General features: G+C 45.3%; 2 protein-coding genes across 2 annotated transcripts; one reads left to right on the top strand and one right to left on the bottom strand.

Moving 5' to 3' along the window:
- Window positions 1–2,844: 2,844 nt before the first annotated feature.
- On the top strand, window positions 2,845–11,199 carry tab3 (TGF-beta activated kinase 1 (MAP3K7) binding protein 3). Its single transcript, XM_071908554.2, has 7 exons — window positions 2,845–3,008; window positions 3,722–3,893; window positions 4,160–5,459; window positions 8,273–8,433; window positions 9,339–9,432; window positions 9,613–9,696; window positions 10,293–11,199. Exons 2-7 carry the CDS (start codon window positions 3,792–3,794, stop codon window positions 10,436–10,438), a joined length of 1,887 nt encoding a protein of 628 aa, XP_071764655.1. The 5' UTR covers window positions 2,845–3,008; window positions 3,722–3,791; the 3' UTR covers window positions 10,439–11,199.
- Window positions 11,200–12,306: 1,107 nt separating this feature from the next.
- tmem47 (transmembrane protein 47) lies at window positions 12,307–18,766 on the bottom strand. Its single transcript, XM_071908556.2, has 3 exons — window positions 18,352–18,766; window positions 13,366–13,506; window positions 12,307–13,267 (listed from the first exon to the last, which is right to left on the bottom strand). The coding sequence occupies exons 1-3, from the start codon at window positions 18,575–18,577 to the stop codon at window positions 13,089–13,091; spliced, it is 546 nt and encodes a 181-aa protein (XP_071764657.2). The 5' UTR covers window positions 18,578–18,766; the 3' UTR covers window positions 12,307–13,088.
- Window positions 18,767–18,996: the final 230 nt, after the last annotated feature.

Genomic DNA, 18,996 nt, shown 5'->3' with positions numbered 1-18,996 from the left:
ACTGGGCCTCAGCCTCAGCTGCTGCAGCTCGGCCCTGACTCCCCTGTCAATATTTTTTGTGATGGTACGGCCCTTATGAAGCCCACATACCCCTGCCCCAGTGGACTGGCTCAACAGGTCAAATCTAGGCTAGGTGAGGGACACAGGCAGGCTAGTCGCCACAGCTCTAATAAACCAATTAATATCAATAAATATCAATTCTCTGATCAAGAGTGGCTTACTATAATGACACCCAAACATACATATCAGTCTGCAGAATAAGCATCCATGCTAAAAAATGTATGCACTTATGACACTGTAAGGCACTAAAGGTATCCACCAAATGACCTATGGTAATATTCATTTAACTAAGGTGCGACATCTGCATTGTCTTTACAAGAAATGAGAAGGATGCCTCTGAGCTGGACAGAATAGCTTTCTATTACAGCGCTGGTCTGTAAGATAATCTGAAAGCTGTAGAGTTATAAAGACATTTAGTCGAGGTTGTTCTTGTTGTAGGCCTGTATGTGCTAACCAGACTGGACCATGACCAGACCGATAGGTGATGAACTTTAAAGCCCTGTGATGGCCTCTCTCACCCGGCAGCTGCCCCATTTTGCAGGGTGAAGTGAGGTGGCAGTGGTGCTGCTGTAGAAACTCACCAGGTCCTTCAGTCTAAACACCAGACTGAGACATTTATGTGTTGTTCTCCTCTTGTGGTGAATGTTGGGTGGACTATAGCACACTATGTGATTTTCCTAGATGTTAGTGCTTTATTGAGTAAATTGCATGATTTCTCCGTGACTCAGAAATCAGATCAGATGTGTTCAAGTTTTTTAACGGTTAGCTCCTCTCTTGAACTACACAAGAAAGGACTACAATATCCATGATGAAAGTGTACTCTCAGAGCTCCAGCATGTCATGAGTTCCCAGCTGTGGTTACTAAGAGCTCAGCTGTCGTCTGCGCAGAGGAAAAGCAACTCCACCACTGAACAGGTGCTGCCAGGGCTGACAGAGTCGGCTGAACTCTTACCAAAGTGGTTTAGGCACACGGCAAACCTTTTTAAGCTGGAAAAGAGCCTTCTTCAAGAGAACAGCCTTTGCAGAGTAGAGTTAGAGTATTAGTTTCATTTAATGCTAGTTACAAAGAGACACAAATGACTCCATATGATTCAAACGCTTGTTTACTGTGCAATTTTTTAGGTTATCTTTGAAAAAAATCGCAAGTTGGGCCAGAGAATGTGGTCCAAAATGGCTCAGAGTTAAAAAGCCCTGTTTCCTCCCTATGTACAGTATCTAGTTTAAGAGAAATGCCAGTGCTATCAGCTAACAGGCGCTGGCTATATTAAGGATCCCTGACAAGCAAGACTTGACTCTGCACCCACTGGCTGGTTGAGTAGTTGACTTATCAATTACAAACAACTTTTCCATGATCTATAGTTGTGATCTGGAGAGAGACTGGTACTGAGGTGTGAGTGACCTAAAACCCTCATCAACACCACTGGAATATCAGATTCCTGTATGATCTTTATTGCATTTCAAATATGTGGCACCGCTCAACAGTTAATTAAACGGCCATATGCTCGGGTCTCACAAGTGCAGACCATCGTTTAACTGTTTCCCCTTCATATACTGACTGTGTTCTCTGCTAAACTATTACATTAAGTGCTGATAGTCTTGCTCTAAACTCTACACCCTCTTTATTTCCTTTTGAAAAACCTGCAGAAGCCAATGTGTGTTCCTTCCTGCTATTGTCTCTGCAGTTTAAGTGCTACTGCAGAATTACTGGACGTCCCACTGCCCCCTAGTGAAAACAGCTAGAAAAAAGCCTCTGACACAAACCTTAGCTTGGCTAGTACAGTATATCAGATTGTCTATTTATCCCATTGCTGACAACAAAAAGTGGGCTAAAAAAATCATTGATATATTTTAGATATTCTATACATTAGTCTTTTATTGTTTTGCTCAAAGGCTAACCATAGACTAAAGTAGACTGAGCAACTGAAAAATGAACTTGATAAGAAGAGAAATAAATAGTGGATGAGCATCACAGCCCCGTCTTCCATTTCATCAATATGTTGGTAAAACAAAGCCATTCTTTTCCTTTCCTTCTACATATTTTTTATGTTTATGATTTGAAAGTAAATTCATTTCAGTAGTTACAGCATTGTGGGGTATTATCATTATCAACAACAGATATAGTGTTGGGAAGTCATAATTTAATTTCTTTCTATTAGAGTTTTCTATAGCTTGGATGTCTGGTGCCTGGACTTGACTACACTGTAGCTGAAAGGCTTATAATCGTACATTAATTATTCCATATCCCCACTAATTCAGTAGGCTCACATGTAAAATTCTTGCATATAGTATCGTTTTTGCCTACTCACTTTTGATTCCCTTCACACTTTATTCAGGAATGCTTTCTCTTTTCTCATTTCAGTATTGCTTTTTAATGTAGCACCCTATTTCAGTGTTGATTGTGTAGTATGAAATCGTAGAGTGCTTGTCATTTACTTCTTTTGCAGTACATTCAGTGTGTTGTTTCGTGGCATTCATATGGAAAGGGTTAATTTCCAATCTGATAATACTGATATTAGTTCACTGGTGTATGGCTGAATAGATTAAAGAGTTCTCGTTTGTTGGATGACTCAGTATTTGACTGACTTGAAATTTCTAATTCGTTGGAAAACAGAGAAAGTGCTTAAAGTTAAATACATGGATGTATTAAACTAGGTTAAATACTGTCACATTGTCATCAGCAGAGATTGTTTGAGGGGCGCCATGCAGACATGCGCAGTATTGACAGCGTCGATTTGGAACTTCCTGGTCCTGAGAAATCTGACATTATCGCGATAGAGAGCCTGTGCTTATGCAGTTCAGCGACAGGGGCCTGATACTGGAATGCGAGACTACAGTTATTATTTAGCAAACATTTTTTAGAAACCCCCAGCATATCACTTTAGAAATAATCTGAGATGTCCTCTGGACTTTGCTATGGTCGAAGACATGAGTGAGAAACTAAACATATGGTAAGTTGCAGCTAGCCGTAGTGGCTAACGCTAGCTAACTTTAGCTTAGTTAGCTAGCTAATCCATCAACTCCTAAGCTGTGACAGCTGACCAGCCAGCAGGAGCTAGCTAATGTTAGCATTAGCAAAGTTAGCAGGTAATCAAATGACGAATTAAGGTAACCGTATTTAACCAGCTAGCTAACTTGTTTACTGGGTTGTAGCATTGAATTACAAGCAACACCGGACAGTGCCTCAGCAATGTTATACCCTCTGGTAGCCATACAGCACACCGGTGTGGTAGTTTATTTGAGTGATATAGGAGGCTATCTGATGCTGCTAACTAGCCTGCTAGCGATGGCATGTCGTCGTTGCTTGGTGCAACAATATGGCTAAACAAACAACAATAGAATGACAGCCACACTGCCAGGTAGCAGTCGTCTGTGAATTGTTACTAGTAGCACCGGCAGTGTTGACGTGTGGTGCAGAGCAGAGTGTGTTTATGTGTGTTACAATTCAGTTGTTTCACCTGTCTTGTTGGATATTTTGATCTTCTTTTTGAAACCAGATTGATATGTTTCCCTAAAGCTAGTTAATTGCTATGTCCTCAGCAATTACAGCTGACAGGGTGTTTGACAGACATTTAACTTACTCTAGATGGGTAGACGAACAATAAGATTGATGCAGTCGTTCTATGAACTTAGGTTTCAGTTTTGTCTGTCATTGTGTCTTTAGGGGATGAGAGGAGGTCAGTTATTTCAGCATTTGCAGCTGTGGGCTCGTTGACTCTCTGTGTTGGCTCAGGATGGCGCAGGGAGGCTCTCAGCTAGACTACCACATCCTGCAGGACCTCAAGCAGCGCTTCCCAGAGATCCCAGAGGGGGTAGTGTCCCAGTGCCTTCTGCAGGTACACACACACACATTCGCACTCACACACACACACTCATGCTCAGAAAAGCTGTTGGAGTCACTGAGGCATTCATTTGAGTAGAAAGTTGTTTTGTTTTAGGTCAGGATGTTATGTTTTTGTTATTCATCAGGCTGTGACAGCCCAAGGCTAGTATTGTCCCTTGTGATGTAGGCTGGACAGTAGGACAGCCACATGAGCACGTTAACACTCCCACTGTTCTAAACTGCATGACTAAGACTGTGCTCTGTGTTGCTGTGTCTCAGAACAACAATAACCTGGATCTGTGCTGCCACCTGCTGGCTCAGGAGAGTAATAGATACCTCTATGGGGAGTTCCACCACAGTCCAGAGGAGGTGCGTCTGAGCCGAAACCACATGCTACACATTAGCCTGGGCTACCCGGCCCCAGAGGCAGGCAAGGCAAATGGAGGAGCAGCAGGAGTTGGGCGCTCTCTAGTGCACAGCTCCAGTGACAGTCACATCGAACCCCAGCGGCCCAACTACCCTGAGCCGCTCTCAGCCCCTGCCACCATGGCCCCCTCACCTGGCTACAACCCTTTCTTCATGAACGATCAGAGCCGCTCTGCCAGCACGCCCACCCCTCCACCCACCATGCAGGGCATGTCTCCCACCTACTCCCCCATCCCACGTTACACTATGAACCCAATAACAGTGACCCTGTCCCAGAATATACCCAATGCCCCACAGGCTCTGCAGATCCCCCCTGGGCACTATGCCAACAGTGGCAACACCACCCTCTATATTCGACCCTCACCCTCCCAGAGCCCGCAGCCAGCCCCGTGGTCCTCCTCTGGGGCGCCAGTGTATCAGCATCAGCAGTCACCCTACAGCACTCCCACATATGGCTCACCTTATAGCTCCCCCCAGCATCAGGTCCAGCCCCAGCCCCAGCCCCAACCCCAGCCCCAGCCACAGCACCAACCACAACCCCAACCCCAGCCGCAACCCCAGCACCAGCAATATGTCTTCCTCCCCATTAGCTCCCCAACTCTTCCCAGCATGCCCTACCACCACCAGCAACAACCCCAGCAGCAGCCACCCGTTTACAGGCCCTATCACTCCAAGAGCTCCCTCAAGAACCAGATTGAGATTACGCTGGAGGGCCCACGGCCCCGCAGCAACTCCCCTGTGCACACCCCCCACCCCCAGGGGGCTCTCTACATGGCCACCAGCCCCTCGCCCAGCTCACCCTCCAGGGGCATCAGTATGAGCGGACCTCCCGGCCCAGCTTCCTTCCACCCTGGGATGTACCTGCAACACCAGGGCCCCGCGAGGCCTCGGCCGGCCTCCTCTCCCCAGCCAGGCCAGTCGGCCTACACCTTCAAAATCAAAGTGTCCCCGGGAGGCCAGGCCCAGAGGCCGCCCAGCTCGCCGCCTGTGGCCGAAGCAGAGTCTCTCCTCAACATAGTAGATCAAGGGGAGCACAACGCTGCCCCTGCCCCCATCCTGCCCATCTCTGCCCTGCCAGGGAACATTGCCAGCCAATTTCAGCGCATGCCACGACGTTCCAGCTCAGGCTCTGATGACTACGCCTACACACAAGGTAGGGGAGCTTTTTTTTTCTTTAATTACTCTGCGTGTGTGTGTGTGTGTGTGTGTGTGTGTGTGTGTGTGTGTGTGTGTGTGTCGCTCTGTTAGTAGTGTTTGACTCGGCATTTGTGTTTGGATCTCTGCTGTCTACAATAAGGAATAGCCTCCCTTTTGGCCTGAGAACAACTGACTGGTGTTCATGAAACCCTTTTAAATTTGTTTAGCAGTGTATATTGGGGTATTATCATCTTGGAATTGGGAACATCATGAGTAGGGTTGGGGTTTGGAAGCATTTCATCAAATCTGAATCCAGTATCAAATCTCCTTATTGAATCCGAATCCTTTTGAATCCCTTATTGAACCTTTTTACATAATTTGTTGGGGGGGGGCACTCATTAACTTTTACGTGATGCTGCGCTGATAAGTGCTTATTCTTGCCCATCTCTGCCCCCCCCCTACCCCCTTGTTGACAGGACCATGCCACAAATATTGCATTCCGCCGTATTCTCAATTAATTTTGAGAAATGTGCCCACTCTTTCGAACGCTTGTGTCGATCCACCATATGGTGCACCTGGTCCTGTAAAAATGGCCTCATATTCCCTGGCCGTTGGAATGGAATGGCCCATACCATCTGTAGCAGTTGGCTGCAGACATTATGAGGGCATCCTTTGGATTTCTCCAAACATAAACCCCTCTGGATATAGCAAAAAGGGTGAAAAACTACTCATATTTCTCGACCATATTACTTGCCATTGTTGGTCCAGGTTTTGTGCTCCTTACACCAGGTTATGTGTATTTTTGTGTGCTTGGATACTATGGGTTTCTGAATGGTAGCTCTGCCATAAATGCCAGCTTTGTCAAGCTCACAATGTTTTTGTTGAGACTGCCAGACCAGTGTAGATTCAGTTATGTGGTAAATTTTGAGGCCATAGTTTTGTGGTATTTAACAACTATCCAGTCACCATATTTTATCATGATTTTTGAGACTGTTCCCCATGCCACATTTTTTTGCACAATTTTGCAGTTTTTGTGACCAATACATCCGCAGTTCAGACGGAGACTATTTGGCCTCTTTGGATCTCTGTTCTGTAAAAAAAAAACTGGTGATCGTCAGACTTCTAAAGCTGACACACACTGCAAATTGGCCTTCAACTGTGTAGCTGCCTTTTGTAATTGTGGTTCAGTTACTTCCAAGCTGAAGTCATTTTTCATGTGGTATTTCTGTTGTTTTGTCCATCTCCTGTAGCTCTGGATTAGTGTTGCCTGTATATTGGTATACAGGAGTAACAAAGTAGCCTACCTTCATTTGAGAAATCTCTATGTTCAATTTCCATAAATATCATGAACCTATAGGCCTAAATGTGGGCTGCATCCTTATAGAAGTATATTTGTATATAAATTATGCTCTGCAGCTATCTATTGTTTGATTCACTGTAACGTTAGCTAAATATGTTACAGTGGTGTATCTTATGTTATCTTTGAGTTTATCTGAATATAGTAATTTAAAAAGTCTCTTATAGACAGTCATCAGTCCCATAACTTGAATGAATGCATGCGCTGCTTTATTCTAACAGACCCAATTGGAGGCAGGAGGATCAGCCTCAGATGAGGGGAGACAGGCCAGCAGAGTTGAGGTGATTAGATCATGTAGAAAGTTCACAAAGCTATAAGAATTGTATTCCTGGCTTTCTTTAAGACAAAAGCTATTGTTGTTGCCATCATTTAAAAGTGATGGCCATCTCAACAGCAATATCATTCATAAGCAAGTCTCGATGTGTAGCATTAATTTAGAACAGTGATAAGGACTAATCTTAGCCATACGCTTATCTGAAATTAATCAACACCCCTCCAGCCAATCACAATCAAGTATTCATCAAGCATTGTATAATAAATATTAATGTATGATATTTTGAGAGAGACTTTTTTTGTTATGTCATGTTTCCTGTAGCAGGAGGAAGCTGAGACAGTTTTAGGGAAGCGGCAGAAAATAGCGATACCCAGGTATGATTAGAGCTGCAACGATTAATTGATTAATCGATTAGTTGTCAACTATTAAATTAATCGCCAACTATTTTGATAATCGATTAATCGGTTTGAGTAATTTTTTAAGAAAAATAAGTCAAAATTCTCTGATTCCAGCTTCTTAAATGTGAATATTTTCTGGTTTCTTTACTCCTCTATGACAGTAAACTGAATATCTTTGGGTTGTGGACAAAACAAGACATTTGAGGACGTCATCTTGGGCTTTGGGAAACACTGATCGACATTTTTCACCATTTTCTGACATTTTATAGACCAAACAACTAATCGATTAATCGAGAAAATAATCGACAGATTAATCGACAATGAAAGTAATCGTTAGTTGCAGCCCTAGGTATGATCATCTTCAAACTGCAAAATGCAATTAAATTATGAAACATTGAGGGAGTCAGGGAGACGGCAGAGAGCAGCCCTACCAACCAAACCCCAAATCCAGGACAGGACACTGCACTACCCATGGCTTCTCTATAGCCTTTTTTGTGTTTATTTTATGTATGCTGCTGTTAGTGCTTAGCGTGATGGAAATCTTCCATGAAATTGTTTATTTGATCATCATCATTTATTTACCAGTGTCACTTTACAATCTCAACCTTGATGCTAGGACTGGTTTCTGTAACAAAGACAGAATTTTTGTCATTGGGACAACAACACTACTCTGAGTGTGTCATGCAGAGTACGAGCTAGAAGTGAATGTCTATTCTCAGGATCCCTCCAACTCCAACACTACCGCTTCAGGGTGTGTGTTTCAAGTCCTGTGTGTGTGTGTTGGGTGTGCTTTCCTGCAGCTCTCCTGCTCCACCAGCGGGCCAGGATGGAGCGTCTACTGAAGGAACTGCTGCTGGAGAAGCAGAAACTAGAGCAGCTGAAGGCCGACGTCAACAACATGGAATATGACGCTCTTCAGAGACGCTTCCGACGAGTCAACTCCACCAGTCTGATTCCCAGAGTAAGGATCGAACACACACTTGGGAGAGCATACATGTCCTCGCTCTCTTTTTCACGCATGCAGACACGGGGATAGTCACTGGTCACCCTTACGTACTGTACATGGCCGAACTGTTGCACAAGAAAGTGCATAAGACTGTGGCGAGAAAGATGTACACACACACACACCAGAATTAACCACTAGGGATGCACAGATCAATTGGCCACCAATAAATGTTCACATAAAAACATAATTTCAGCTGCACGATCACATAGTGGGCCTACATTCGTTATTCTCATTGACATTTGACTGGAATTGAATATGGACTTTTTATTTTTTTTATGGAGAATGGGCCCATCTTTTCTTTAAATGGCCTTGCTGTTTAATTTCAGAGAGACATTTCATTTTGCTCCTTTCTGAACACATTTGGAGTGTTTGATTATTGTATTTCTAAGTTATTTTCAACATTGACAGCAATGCATTGGACAGAAGGCATAGCCTTTTCTGCTGCAATGAAAACACATCAAGCACACACTAACATGTAATAAATATGTTTGGATAAAAACTATGATTTATTTACACATGGTTAGGCCAGAACAATCTTTTAAACAAGGATAGACAGAGACGCTTTATTTAAATTTTAAGGTTTATACTTGTGCACTTTTACTTGATGTGCCATTGTTGTTTCAATCAGCGTTTGGATTGGTGATCAGATCATACCGTTACAAAATTGGTCAATTGTAATCGGCCCCAAAAAACCTGATCAGTGCATCCCTAACACATACTAAACTGAAATTGCACAAATTGCACTACTGCATCATACAAGGGATGTTCTAACTAGTAAAGGGGAGTTTGAAAGGACGAGGGTAATTTGGTTGTCTATTTTTGTCTAATCTAAATGGGTTGTGTGTTTGCACCGGCTGCAGCCTGAAGAGATGACCCGATTGCGGAATCTGAACAGACAGCTTCAGATTGATATCGACTGCACCCTGAAGGAGACAGATCTACTGCAGTCAAGAGGTATACACACACACACACACACACAAATGCGTATTCCTACACATAGACCTTTTGAAGCGTGCTTCTGATTTATTCGAAAGCATCTTGCAAGAGTCGAGCCCAGATGTAGACGAAGTTGGGCACAAGTTGATGGATGAGGCTTCTTCACACTGCATATCTGATTTCTGCTTCCTTCTGCAGGGAAGTTTGACCCGAAAGCCATGAACAACTTTTATGACAACATTCAGCCCGGGCCAGTGGTGCCGCCCAAGCCCGGGAAGAAAGGTGAGAACTCTCCAATGAAGTTATTTTTTCGACTCGTGGGTTGGGACACAAAAGTGGGTCATGGGACATTTTTCACAGGGATGTGGACAAAAAAAAAACTTTCAATAGGGGAACATTGTGTTGAAAAGTCTGTTGGGTCATAACTTAATAGCCAAGGTGAAGATCTGGGTTCCAATTCAAAACCACATGAGAAACACTGGGTTATTGTTTTGCGTTCTACCATTTAGTTCCTCATTCCTCTTCATCATTCTCTGTTAAAGCCTGTTTGACATCCCCCACATTCAGGTTTTTGGCCATTATCTTGTGAAAACCAAGACTAAAGACTTGACTGTCCTTGGCGTGTGTGTTGGCCTCTACAAATCTGTCGGCATGGAAACTAGATGAGAAACCTAGCTATTTAGCGGATGCCCACGTCCATCGACATTCATGCTTGAATGCTTGATGCTTGAATACATGCCTCACGCTTGTCTCTTGAGTGACAACCATGGTTTATTCCACCATTGAGTTAATGACATTCAGATTGTTGCTGTCGTATGCACTTTATGATGTGGATAAACAGCCTCTTTTCGCTTTCTTCTTTTCTCTGCTCCTGCCAGAAGGGGAGCAGGGCTCCAAGCCGGTGGCGGGGCCCCAGAGGGACGAGGACTTCGAGGGCGCCCAGTGGAACTGTGAAAGCTGCACCTTCCTCAACCACCCTGCACTCAACCGCTGTGAACAGTGCGAGATGCCGCGCTACACCTGAGCCTAGCACTGCGTTGTATTGCCCACCCCTGCCCAGTCCCCTGCCAACCCTCGGATAGTATAAGCCCCACCCCTTCCAACACTGCAGCTCCAAGCAGAACGTCTTGCCTATGTCTAGATGCCCTCTCCCCTTGTCAATCTATGTATAAGCCCCTCCTACCTGCTGAGGAAGAGCCACTATCCCCCTCTGCCCACTTCTCCTGTTCCCCTCTAATACTTCCGTGCACTTTGACCCTTGTTTCCATTGGCGGATGACGATGCTTTTCCAGGACAGTTGGAGACTGTTCCCATGGCAATGCATAAAAAAAAAAGGGAGTGACAAGCCGCGACTGGGACAGCAGGTGGGCGGGGCTTCAGAACAGTCGGAGTGAATAAGACTTGAGAAGAAGAGGAGCTTCGGTTTACCGAGCGAACATTCCATGCAGAATGAGAGACTGCCCTGTTTACACAACTGCGCCCATTCCTGAACTCAAAATGGAGGCACTTCCACTTTTAACCAGGAACTGTAACTCCCTCTCTGACAGTGGGACGATGAATGCGAAGGTATATAGGGTCTGACTAATGCGATATGTAGACTGTACACTGTATCTGGCTCTGTATAAGAGCTCCTTTCATTGAATGAAGAACACTAAAGAGACTCGCATATGAATATATTCCTGGTACTTTTATGCATATTATGCCACACTGTATTCCGTGTTCAAAAGATGTTGATTTCCTGTGCAGATGCCTCAAGTTGCTGTACTTAATAAAGGAGCTGATTCTATGTGACTTGACCATGCACAACTTGCATCTCTTCATATTTCATATGATATGTCATCATTGGTGCATGCTCCTTGTCCCAAATGAACCAAACACACTTTTCTTTTTTCTCCATTACATGTTTATTATGTTAGTAATCAATCCAAGATCAGACACACACAGCAGCAAATAGTAGTGACATGCACACACTCACTCATTCTCACCAATGTTGCAAGTTGGAACCGGGGAAGTTTCTGACCTCCCAGCTAGAATGAGGACTGTGTAATCACCAGGGCTTTGAAAACCGGTACAGTGCACGTGTTTTCTGCCCGAGTCCAGCTTCTCATGACAACACTGTCCTCCCTTCAGGCGTGAAACTTTCCAGTTCCCCCATGTCACGAACACACCATCATTCACACACTCTACACCACACTACTCACACACACATACAGAGCACGTAGCACTCAGGCATTTCCTAGCCTATCAAGGTCCTTGACTTTGATGTAAAGACTAAGTCTACTTTGACTTTTGTAGAAACTACAGTAATATTCCATTTTATAGCCTCTTCCTATCTGACAAGCTTTGTATGCTGAATGGCGCCTACTGTACTGAGAGGCCTATACAGAGCATTCCCATGTCCCACAGAGCGGTAAGATAAGGGGCATCACATGGGGAGGTGTGTGAGCACATGCCGGGTGGTATGATCATGTAAGACGTGCACACACACACTCTGCAGACATGGTCATTTGCCCTCTTCCTTCCCACTTGTCTATTTGGAATGAATAATACTTAAAAGTACTGTGCTTACTGCATATACTTACATATCATACAACAGTTATATCAAAAAGCAGGTATAACTGGGTTACACTGCAGGTTTAAGTTAGTGGCCAAAGGTCTTAGATGATGGTTTTACCACTGAATATCAAGTTTATATGTGTGTGGCAGACTCTATGCTACTCCTTAAACAGTAAAATGTTCCTCAGAACTTGGCCATGCGCTCTCACTATGATAATAAATCATCGTTTGGTAGATGCCTGGGGAATGTTTTTATTGTCTTAAGTGGCTTCTGCTTATTATCGGTATCTCCAACCCTGTTTATAGATTTAAATAAGTAGGATATGAGAAAGTAAAGCCAGTCCACCGAAGCTTCTTTATAACACATGCTTTCACCAGTCCAATATACACAATAGACTACTGGAGGAAGAAGGCAAAGCCAAATTCCAGATACTGTATAATCTCTGGGGAGATGCAACATGTCGCATTTCCTTAGGTGCGCCCTGTCTTCCTTTAGGGTGAGTCACTTTGTCATCCTCAGGATATCACTTCAATAGGATCTCTTCCTCCCTGGATGCCTTCACTCCTTGGTTGGTCTGAGTACACGTCATTCTTTGCCTTCTCTGCTATGATTGGTTAATTAGTCCACCAATTCCTCCCAGTATGGGGTCAGTAAATCCATCTGTTCTCTCCAGATTTTGTGCCAAGAAATAAGACCTACTGGAGTTCCAGTTAAAGGGGACGCAGGCTTTTCTGATTGGTGGCATTCCCTCACAAATTAAACTCATTGGTTGTGGAATTCCATTACACAGCCTGATTCGCTGCCAACAGTCCTGTGCCACTAAGAGCGTAGGGGGCTTCGGTCCAGTGAGCAAGGGTAGTCTTTGAGAACATAAGCTCACAGTATCAAATGGAAGAGTTCTTTTCCAGTTTAAGTAGGACTGCCGCTGTGGATGGTGCAATATCGTGGTGTCCTGAAACTAACAATAAGGGTTTGTTTTTGTTCTCCAGTCTGCGGTTGTGCATTGTGTTTGACTGCTGAGGCTTTCACTTCTGCAATAACAGACTCTACAAGCTGCTATCACTGAGTAAACTGGTGAGAGAGTGCGTCCAGGGTTTCTCCTCTTGTCTCCCAGGTTTTAGTAGTAGTCTTCGTAGTTCTTGGGGTTGAGGCAGTAGAGGATGGCTCCTCCGAAGGAGAAGATGGTGGACCCCCAGGCCAGGCCGTACCCCCAGTTAAACTCATGGTACACCCTCAGACTGACCGTCTCAATGAACTTGATGGGGAACAGGACCAAGCTGCAGGCCTGAAGCACCACTGCACGGGACGGAGGGAGAGAGAGAGAAGATACTGATGTCAATATATGGTAGACATGTGACAGAACCGCTGGTGTTTACGTATACGTGTTCGTTTACCTGCAGCGAACAGCATGACAGCCACAGGCTTGTAGCAGCGACTCCTGGAGCCGACGCACAGGGAAATCAGCGCCACCAGGAAGGAGAGCAGGATGAGGGCCGCCCCCCCCAGCAACAGGGCCAGCGTGGCGATCTGCCAGTCTGCGAACAAACACACCCAGGGACAGGGAGGGAAGGGGAGGAGACGGGAGAGGGAAGGCATGAAATCACACCGAGATAGAGAGTGGCATAGGTAGCTAAAACGAGGATACTCTAGAGAGCCGTGTTGACAGGAGGGAGGAAAGTGGAGACGGAGGGAGAGATAGATGAGGAGAGATAAAAAGGGGGAGTGAAGGGAGAGGGAGATAGAGTAAGAGAGGGAGAGAGATAGAGCTGAGAGGGAAAGAGATACAGAGGCAGTGGAATAGGTCACAGGTCACGCTGGTGAGCCACAGTCACACAGCCATGTTAACTCTCACCGACATGCCTGGTCACACAGTCACAAAGCAAAACAATTCCGCCCACTAACAAAAAGTTTGTGGTGAATTACTGCGCCGCATACACAGGCTATTTGTGGTTCATATGATAATAAGAGGCTGTGGCAATTCCTCGCGCATATTCTGAGAAGTTGGCGGTGACTCGCAGTGTTTTGATGTGAGCCACTGGGGATCCATGGCGAATGGTTGAAGAATGTGAACCATGCAGTGAATAACACTCGAACCGAGCACAGCAGATCCGAGCTAATGAGAAACAAACAACGCACACGCTTGGGTACACACACACACACACACACACACACACACACACACACAGACAGAGTTCAGAGGCTCGGTAATGAATCCCAATGCAGCAGAAAAGCAAAGTGATTCGGTGGGGTGACTCAGATAATGGGTATCCCTCCCTCTTGGCTGATGCCAAGTCAGCAGCATTCTCAGCATTTCATTCAGAAGTACTCCAAAAACACTCAACCAGAGCTCACAGACTGGAAATAACTCTCTGCTCGCTCTCCATCTCGCTGTCTATCGTTGCTAGAATGCCAAAGCGGAAACAAAATAGGGAACAAAAAGGAAGGCGGCAGGAGAGAAAATGTTTTCTACCCAACTTGTAGGCCTGTGTAAGCCAGAAAAGAAAAATATATTCTAGTTGAGATTGCTGTTTGTTGTATTGAGGGCCGTAGGATCAGTAGAGATTGTTTTGATTTAGGTGGGGTAAAACAGACTCAAGAAATCAATTTATTAAGAAATAATCTGATTTGTTGAAGACTTAATTAGCTATGGAATGTTAACTGAGGATTGTTGAGAGATAAACTATATGTTATTGTTGAGAGATTAAGAGTCTGGCTCATAACTTCACTGTGTACTTGCGGAAACAGGAGCCCTGTATGTAAACAGACAGGGGATGTTATGATGAAGCATTTGATTACACAGGAGGAAATAATTTACAGCACACTGAGTGGAAAACCATAAATAACATCAAAGCATAAAGGGGATTGGCCCCTGTTTAAGTAATTCAGTATTTGTGTGGGTGGAAAAGTTCACAGCGAAAGACTTGAGTTTGAATATGCTTTGTAATGTTTGTTTTTTTTCCCTCGTTTATTCTTATAAAGTATACATGGTATTGTCCATTATGGAGCCGAGGAAAAAAGATTAAATATTGCCAAGAATACTTCCTCTCTATTGAGGCAGAAAATCATTAAAACATTCACCAGCGGGGAGAAAGTGACAGAACATAAGCTGCTTAAAATACAGTTCCCACTCTTGTTGGAGGGAAACTTTATTCCAGGGGCCAAGCAGCTCAAATATAAACAAACATCAACTACTTTTGACCAAATATGGTGCAGGATTTAGAGTTTAAAAATGGCCCTGTCACCACAGGATGTTGGAAGGAGCCCACAAAAAGCAGAGCTCCCGTTCCCTCCAGTCTCCGGCTTTCGCAACACGAGGTCCCCATCGAGAACGACCCTTGACTTCCTCTGCCGCAGTCCCATTGGCTGCCTGTCAGCGGAGGGCAAGAGCGACCTGGATTTGTCAAGTCCCATCGTTGGAGTCATCTTCTCTGGGTCGATCTGGTGCCTTCAGCCCAGCCGGTCTGCAGCTGTCCGGCGACCGAAAGCCTTATCAGTGCGTCCATGAAACAGCAGGACGCGGAAAGTCATCTCATCTCCCAGATTTGGAACGGGGCCCCCGTGCGCTGCGCGAGAAATACAGCCAGGGTTGCAGTGCTTGAAGGCTTGAAGGGCAGGAAGCGCCAAACTATTAATCTGAGCCCCGCATGACGACAGATGGAAAAGGAGATACAGTATGTGAGATCCAATCTGAGCATTAATTATGGCCCCCTGCGTGCGTTTCAGGGGCTGCCGAGCTGTTAATCGAAAAATCCTCCGGGGCCCCAATTCTCTCTCTTTGTCTGAGACGACGGTGGAAGATCTGTGTCACAGAAGGGCCTCGAGTATATCTCTCTCTCTCTCTCTCTCTCTCTCTCTCTCTCTCTCTCTCTCTCTCTCTCTCTCTCTCTCTCTCTCTCTCTCTCACACACACACACACACACACACACACTCTCTTTCTTTCTATCTATCAGGGCAGCAGGGTGAAGTGCGGGGAGGAAACTGTTCTTCAACTGGACGTCCCGGGTTCAAGCCCCTCCGTGTCGCTCAGCATCAGAATCCCCACCAGCTCTACGGCTGCTGTTCCGCAGCTGAGCCTGACCTCTCCCTCAAGCGAAAACCAGAATTACTCTATGGGATCAATAAAGCATTACATTATTAATATTTTTCGCGCTGGAGTCGGAGAAGGAGTCGCTCACACGGTCGCTCCACAATTCGTCCCCTCCCCTCGCACTGACCTGGCATCAGCGCAGTCGGCTCTGGCATGACCGTTCCACATTCCTGTGTCGAGGCTGTATCTTTTATACTTGACCTCTGACCCCCTGCCTGTGTGTGTGTGTGTGTGTGTGTGTGAGGGAGAGAGAGAGAGAGAATGTGTTTGTGCGCGTTAACACGTTTGTATGTGCATGTGTGTGTGTATTTGAGCCTATTTGCATGTGTATACAAACACTTCTTGAGCGCGTAATATGGTGATATCTCACTTCTGTTTTCTAATTCACACTGAATAATGTTGTAGTTTCCTGGACACACACACACACACACACACACACACACACACATAGACGCCATGCAGAACAAGCCCAGAACATCTGAGCTGCCAGCTGGTCCTCCAACCTAACAGGATTTATTTAATGCCCAGAGCATGACACTGAGGAAATATTGGGGAGGGAGAAACTGATTACTAGGATTCAAATCAATAAGCCTAGCCAAGCACAAGCCGGAGGAAATGGCCAGTCCGCTGTGTGTATTTACTGTGGTATGCTGCTGCTGCTGCTGCTGCTGCCGCTGCTGCTGAGTGCTGACACGGAGACTGCATGTCTTTATATGGCACCAAACTGCACTTTGTCTGCGCTGACAGGGGAGGACCAGGGCCAGCGTGACCCACGGTTACTCATCTCTCAGACAGAAAGAAAACATTTTGTCAGACTAACAAAAACACTTATTCACTGCCCCGGCACACAGAGGCAGTCAGTCAGAGGCAGCATTAAAAAAAGAGAGAGAACTAGGAGGACACACACACACTCACACACTCACACACACATAGAAGCTGTAATCAGGCATAGTGGAGGGTAAACCCACGTAAACTTACTTTACCCACCTTTTTAATTTGCAGAATAGAGTTTAGCCACCTTTTAAGGCTGATATAAATCTTTATGAGGTAATTTCATAGTATACAGTACATTATATGAAGCAGTAGGTTATCAGATTGATGTGAAGTGTTTAATTCCAAAACATTATATCCATTTTGAAAAAAAAAAAAGGCTAACTGAAATTCATCAGGAAATATTTGAAAAACATTTTATAAGCACATGTCTGAGTATGACTCCTAACTTCAATACTAACCCATGATGTGCTTCCATGCCAGCAGTCAAAATTGGAGGGTGGGTGTCTTTTTTTTTTTTAATGATGGATATCTCATTATGGAACAAAACTCTTCATATGTAATATGAAGATAGGGTCTTTAAAAAACAAACACCAAAGCATGAATTAACGCTGTCCTGAAAATATAATTGATGTGTGTTTATAGGCTACTGGTGGTTGTCTGCCTCATGATGATCAACGACTGGAGGTCAGAGTTTACCCACCTTCTTATTCATCACTAAATTACTGAAATACGGAATGCTTCCAGGAAAGCTTCATGTGGGGACTCCATGAAGAAGTTTCCTTTTTGGGGGAAACAGCATTTGTAGAGTGCGCCACTTGTTTCCCTGGTTACTAATCTGCAGGCATTTTGGATCTCTGGGGAGTTCACTTCTCTGAGTTGCCCTCGCTCCTTGGCCGGTGAAGGAACCCATACAAAGGCTCATTTTGTGAGCAACAAAAGGCCAAATGAAACCCCAGCTGGACCGCTCCTGGCGAGGCGAAATTCCCACATCATTCAGTGGCGCACCGGGCAAATGTTTAGGGGAAAAAAAGGTTAACTGGGCTAGAATAAACCAAAAGTGTCTTATTCAGACTTTGACTCAAGAATAAACTTTTACAGACGATTATTTTCCACTTGGAAACCAATAATGTGTAGCCCATTGTTCACTATCCCATTTCATGTAGAAAAGTTCTGCCGTTTAATTGAAGCAGGCAATACTAGAGCTAATTATAAAGTAATTAACATTTAGCGCTCTCCTGGGTGATAGTTTTATAAATCTCCACCACCGAACAGATTGGTGCAGCAGCGCACTGTCTGCGGGGACTCTTTGTTATCCCTGAGCCTTATAATTTGAATATGAATGTGGGTGTCTGTCTGGTGTCTGCACGGTGAAACCCCCAAATATTCAACTCCAGGGTGAAACAGCCCTAAAACTACAACACCCGACTCGTTTAAAACTTACAAAAACAACATGGTGGCTCAAAAGCCTATCGGCCGGCCTGGAGTGATAAGTTTGTGGGGACATGAGCGGCTCTCTCACCGGTCGCCAGCGTGCTGTTGCAGGACCAGTCCACGGAGCTGACGGGCTTCCAGCAGGACACCCAGAGGGACAAGTAGTACTGGTCGTTCGCCGTGACCCAGGCCGGGCTCAGCAGGGCCCCGACATCCAGGCACAGGGCGAGAAACACGCACACCAGACCCACCAACTTCAGGGGCGTCAACGCCGACACCCGGACCTCCTCTGTGCCGCTCACGGACGAAGCCATATTCAAAGTCTTTTAATCGTTAAAAAAAAAAGTGAAGAGGGGGGGATTCGTGTCGTTTCTCAAGTCCAGAAAATGGGTCGGGTTCGGGTTCAGGTTCAGGTTTGGGTTGCCCCCCCTCCCCGTGGTGTGGGTTGCAGGATGGGGAGCCAGGGACCAGAGGAAGCTGCTGCCGCTGCCGAAGACCGAGCGCTCTGCTCTGCTCTGCTCTGCTGATGGGACCGCACTGCTCAGACTGAAATAACCAATAACACGGTGCTGCACCTGCAGGGTCCTAGTGCCTAGGATTACCCCTGTTAACTGCATCCATCTCTCTCTCTCTCTCTCTCTCTCTCTCTCTCTCTCTCTCTCTCTCTCTCTCTCTCTCTCTCTCGCTCGCTCACACACACACACACACACACACACACACACACACACACACA

The sequence above is a fragment of the Centroberyx gerrardi genome, chromosome 9, assembly GCF_048128805.1.
Source record: "Centroberyx gerrardi isolate f3 chromosome 9, fCenGer3.hap1.cur.20231027, whole genome shotgun sequence".
In the NCBI taxonomy this organism is placed as follows: Eukaryota; Metazoa; Chordata; class Actinopteri; order Beryciformes; family Berycidae; genus Centroberyx; species Centroberyx gerrardi.
Note: the sequence above shows the minus strand (reverse complement) of the source record. Positions and strands in the feature narration are given on the sequence as shown.

Bases quoted from the DNA above. Each gene is read 5' to 3' on its own strand.
- tab3 (XM_071908554.2), top strand. From the start codon at position 3,792: ATGGCGCAGGGAGGCTCTCAGCTAGACTACCACATCCTGCAGGACCTC. The intron at 9,433-9,612 runs GTATACACACAC...TTCCTTCTGCAG, and splicing joins AGATCTACTGCAGTCAAGAG to GGAAGTTTGACCCGAAAGCC. The intron at 9,697-10,292 runs GTGAGAACTCTC...TGCTCCTGCCAG, and splicing joins GCCCAAGCCCGGGAAGAAAG to AAGGGGAGCAGGGCTCCAAG.
- tmem47 (XM_071908556.2), bottom strand. From the start codon at position 18,577: ATGGCTTCGTCCGTGAGCGGCACAGAGGAGGTCCGGGTGTCGGCGTTG. The intron at 13,507-18,351 runs GTGAGAGAGCCG...GTTTGTTCGCAG, and splicing joins CAACAGCACGCTGGCGACCG to ACTGGCAGATCGCCACGCTG. The intron at 13,268-13,365 runs GTAAACGAACAC...CGTCCCGTGCAG, and splicing joins TGTCATGCTGTTCGCTGCAG to TGGTGCTTCAGGCCTGCAGC.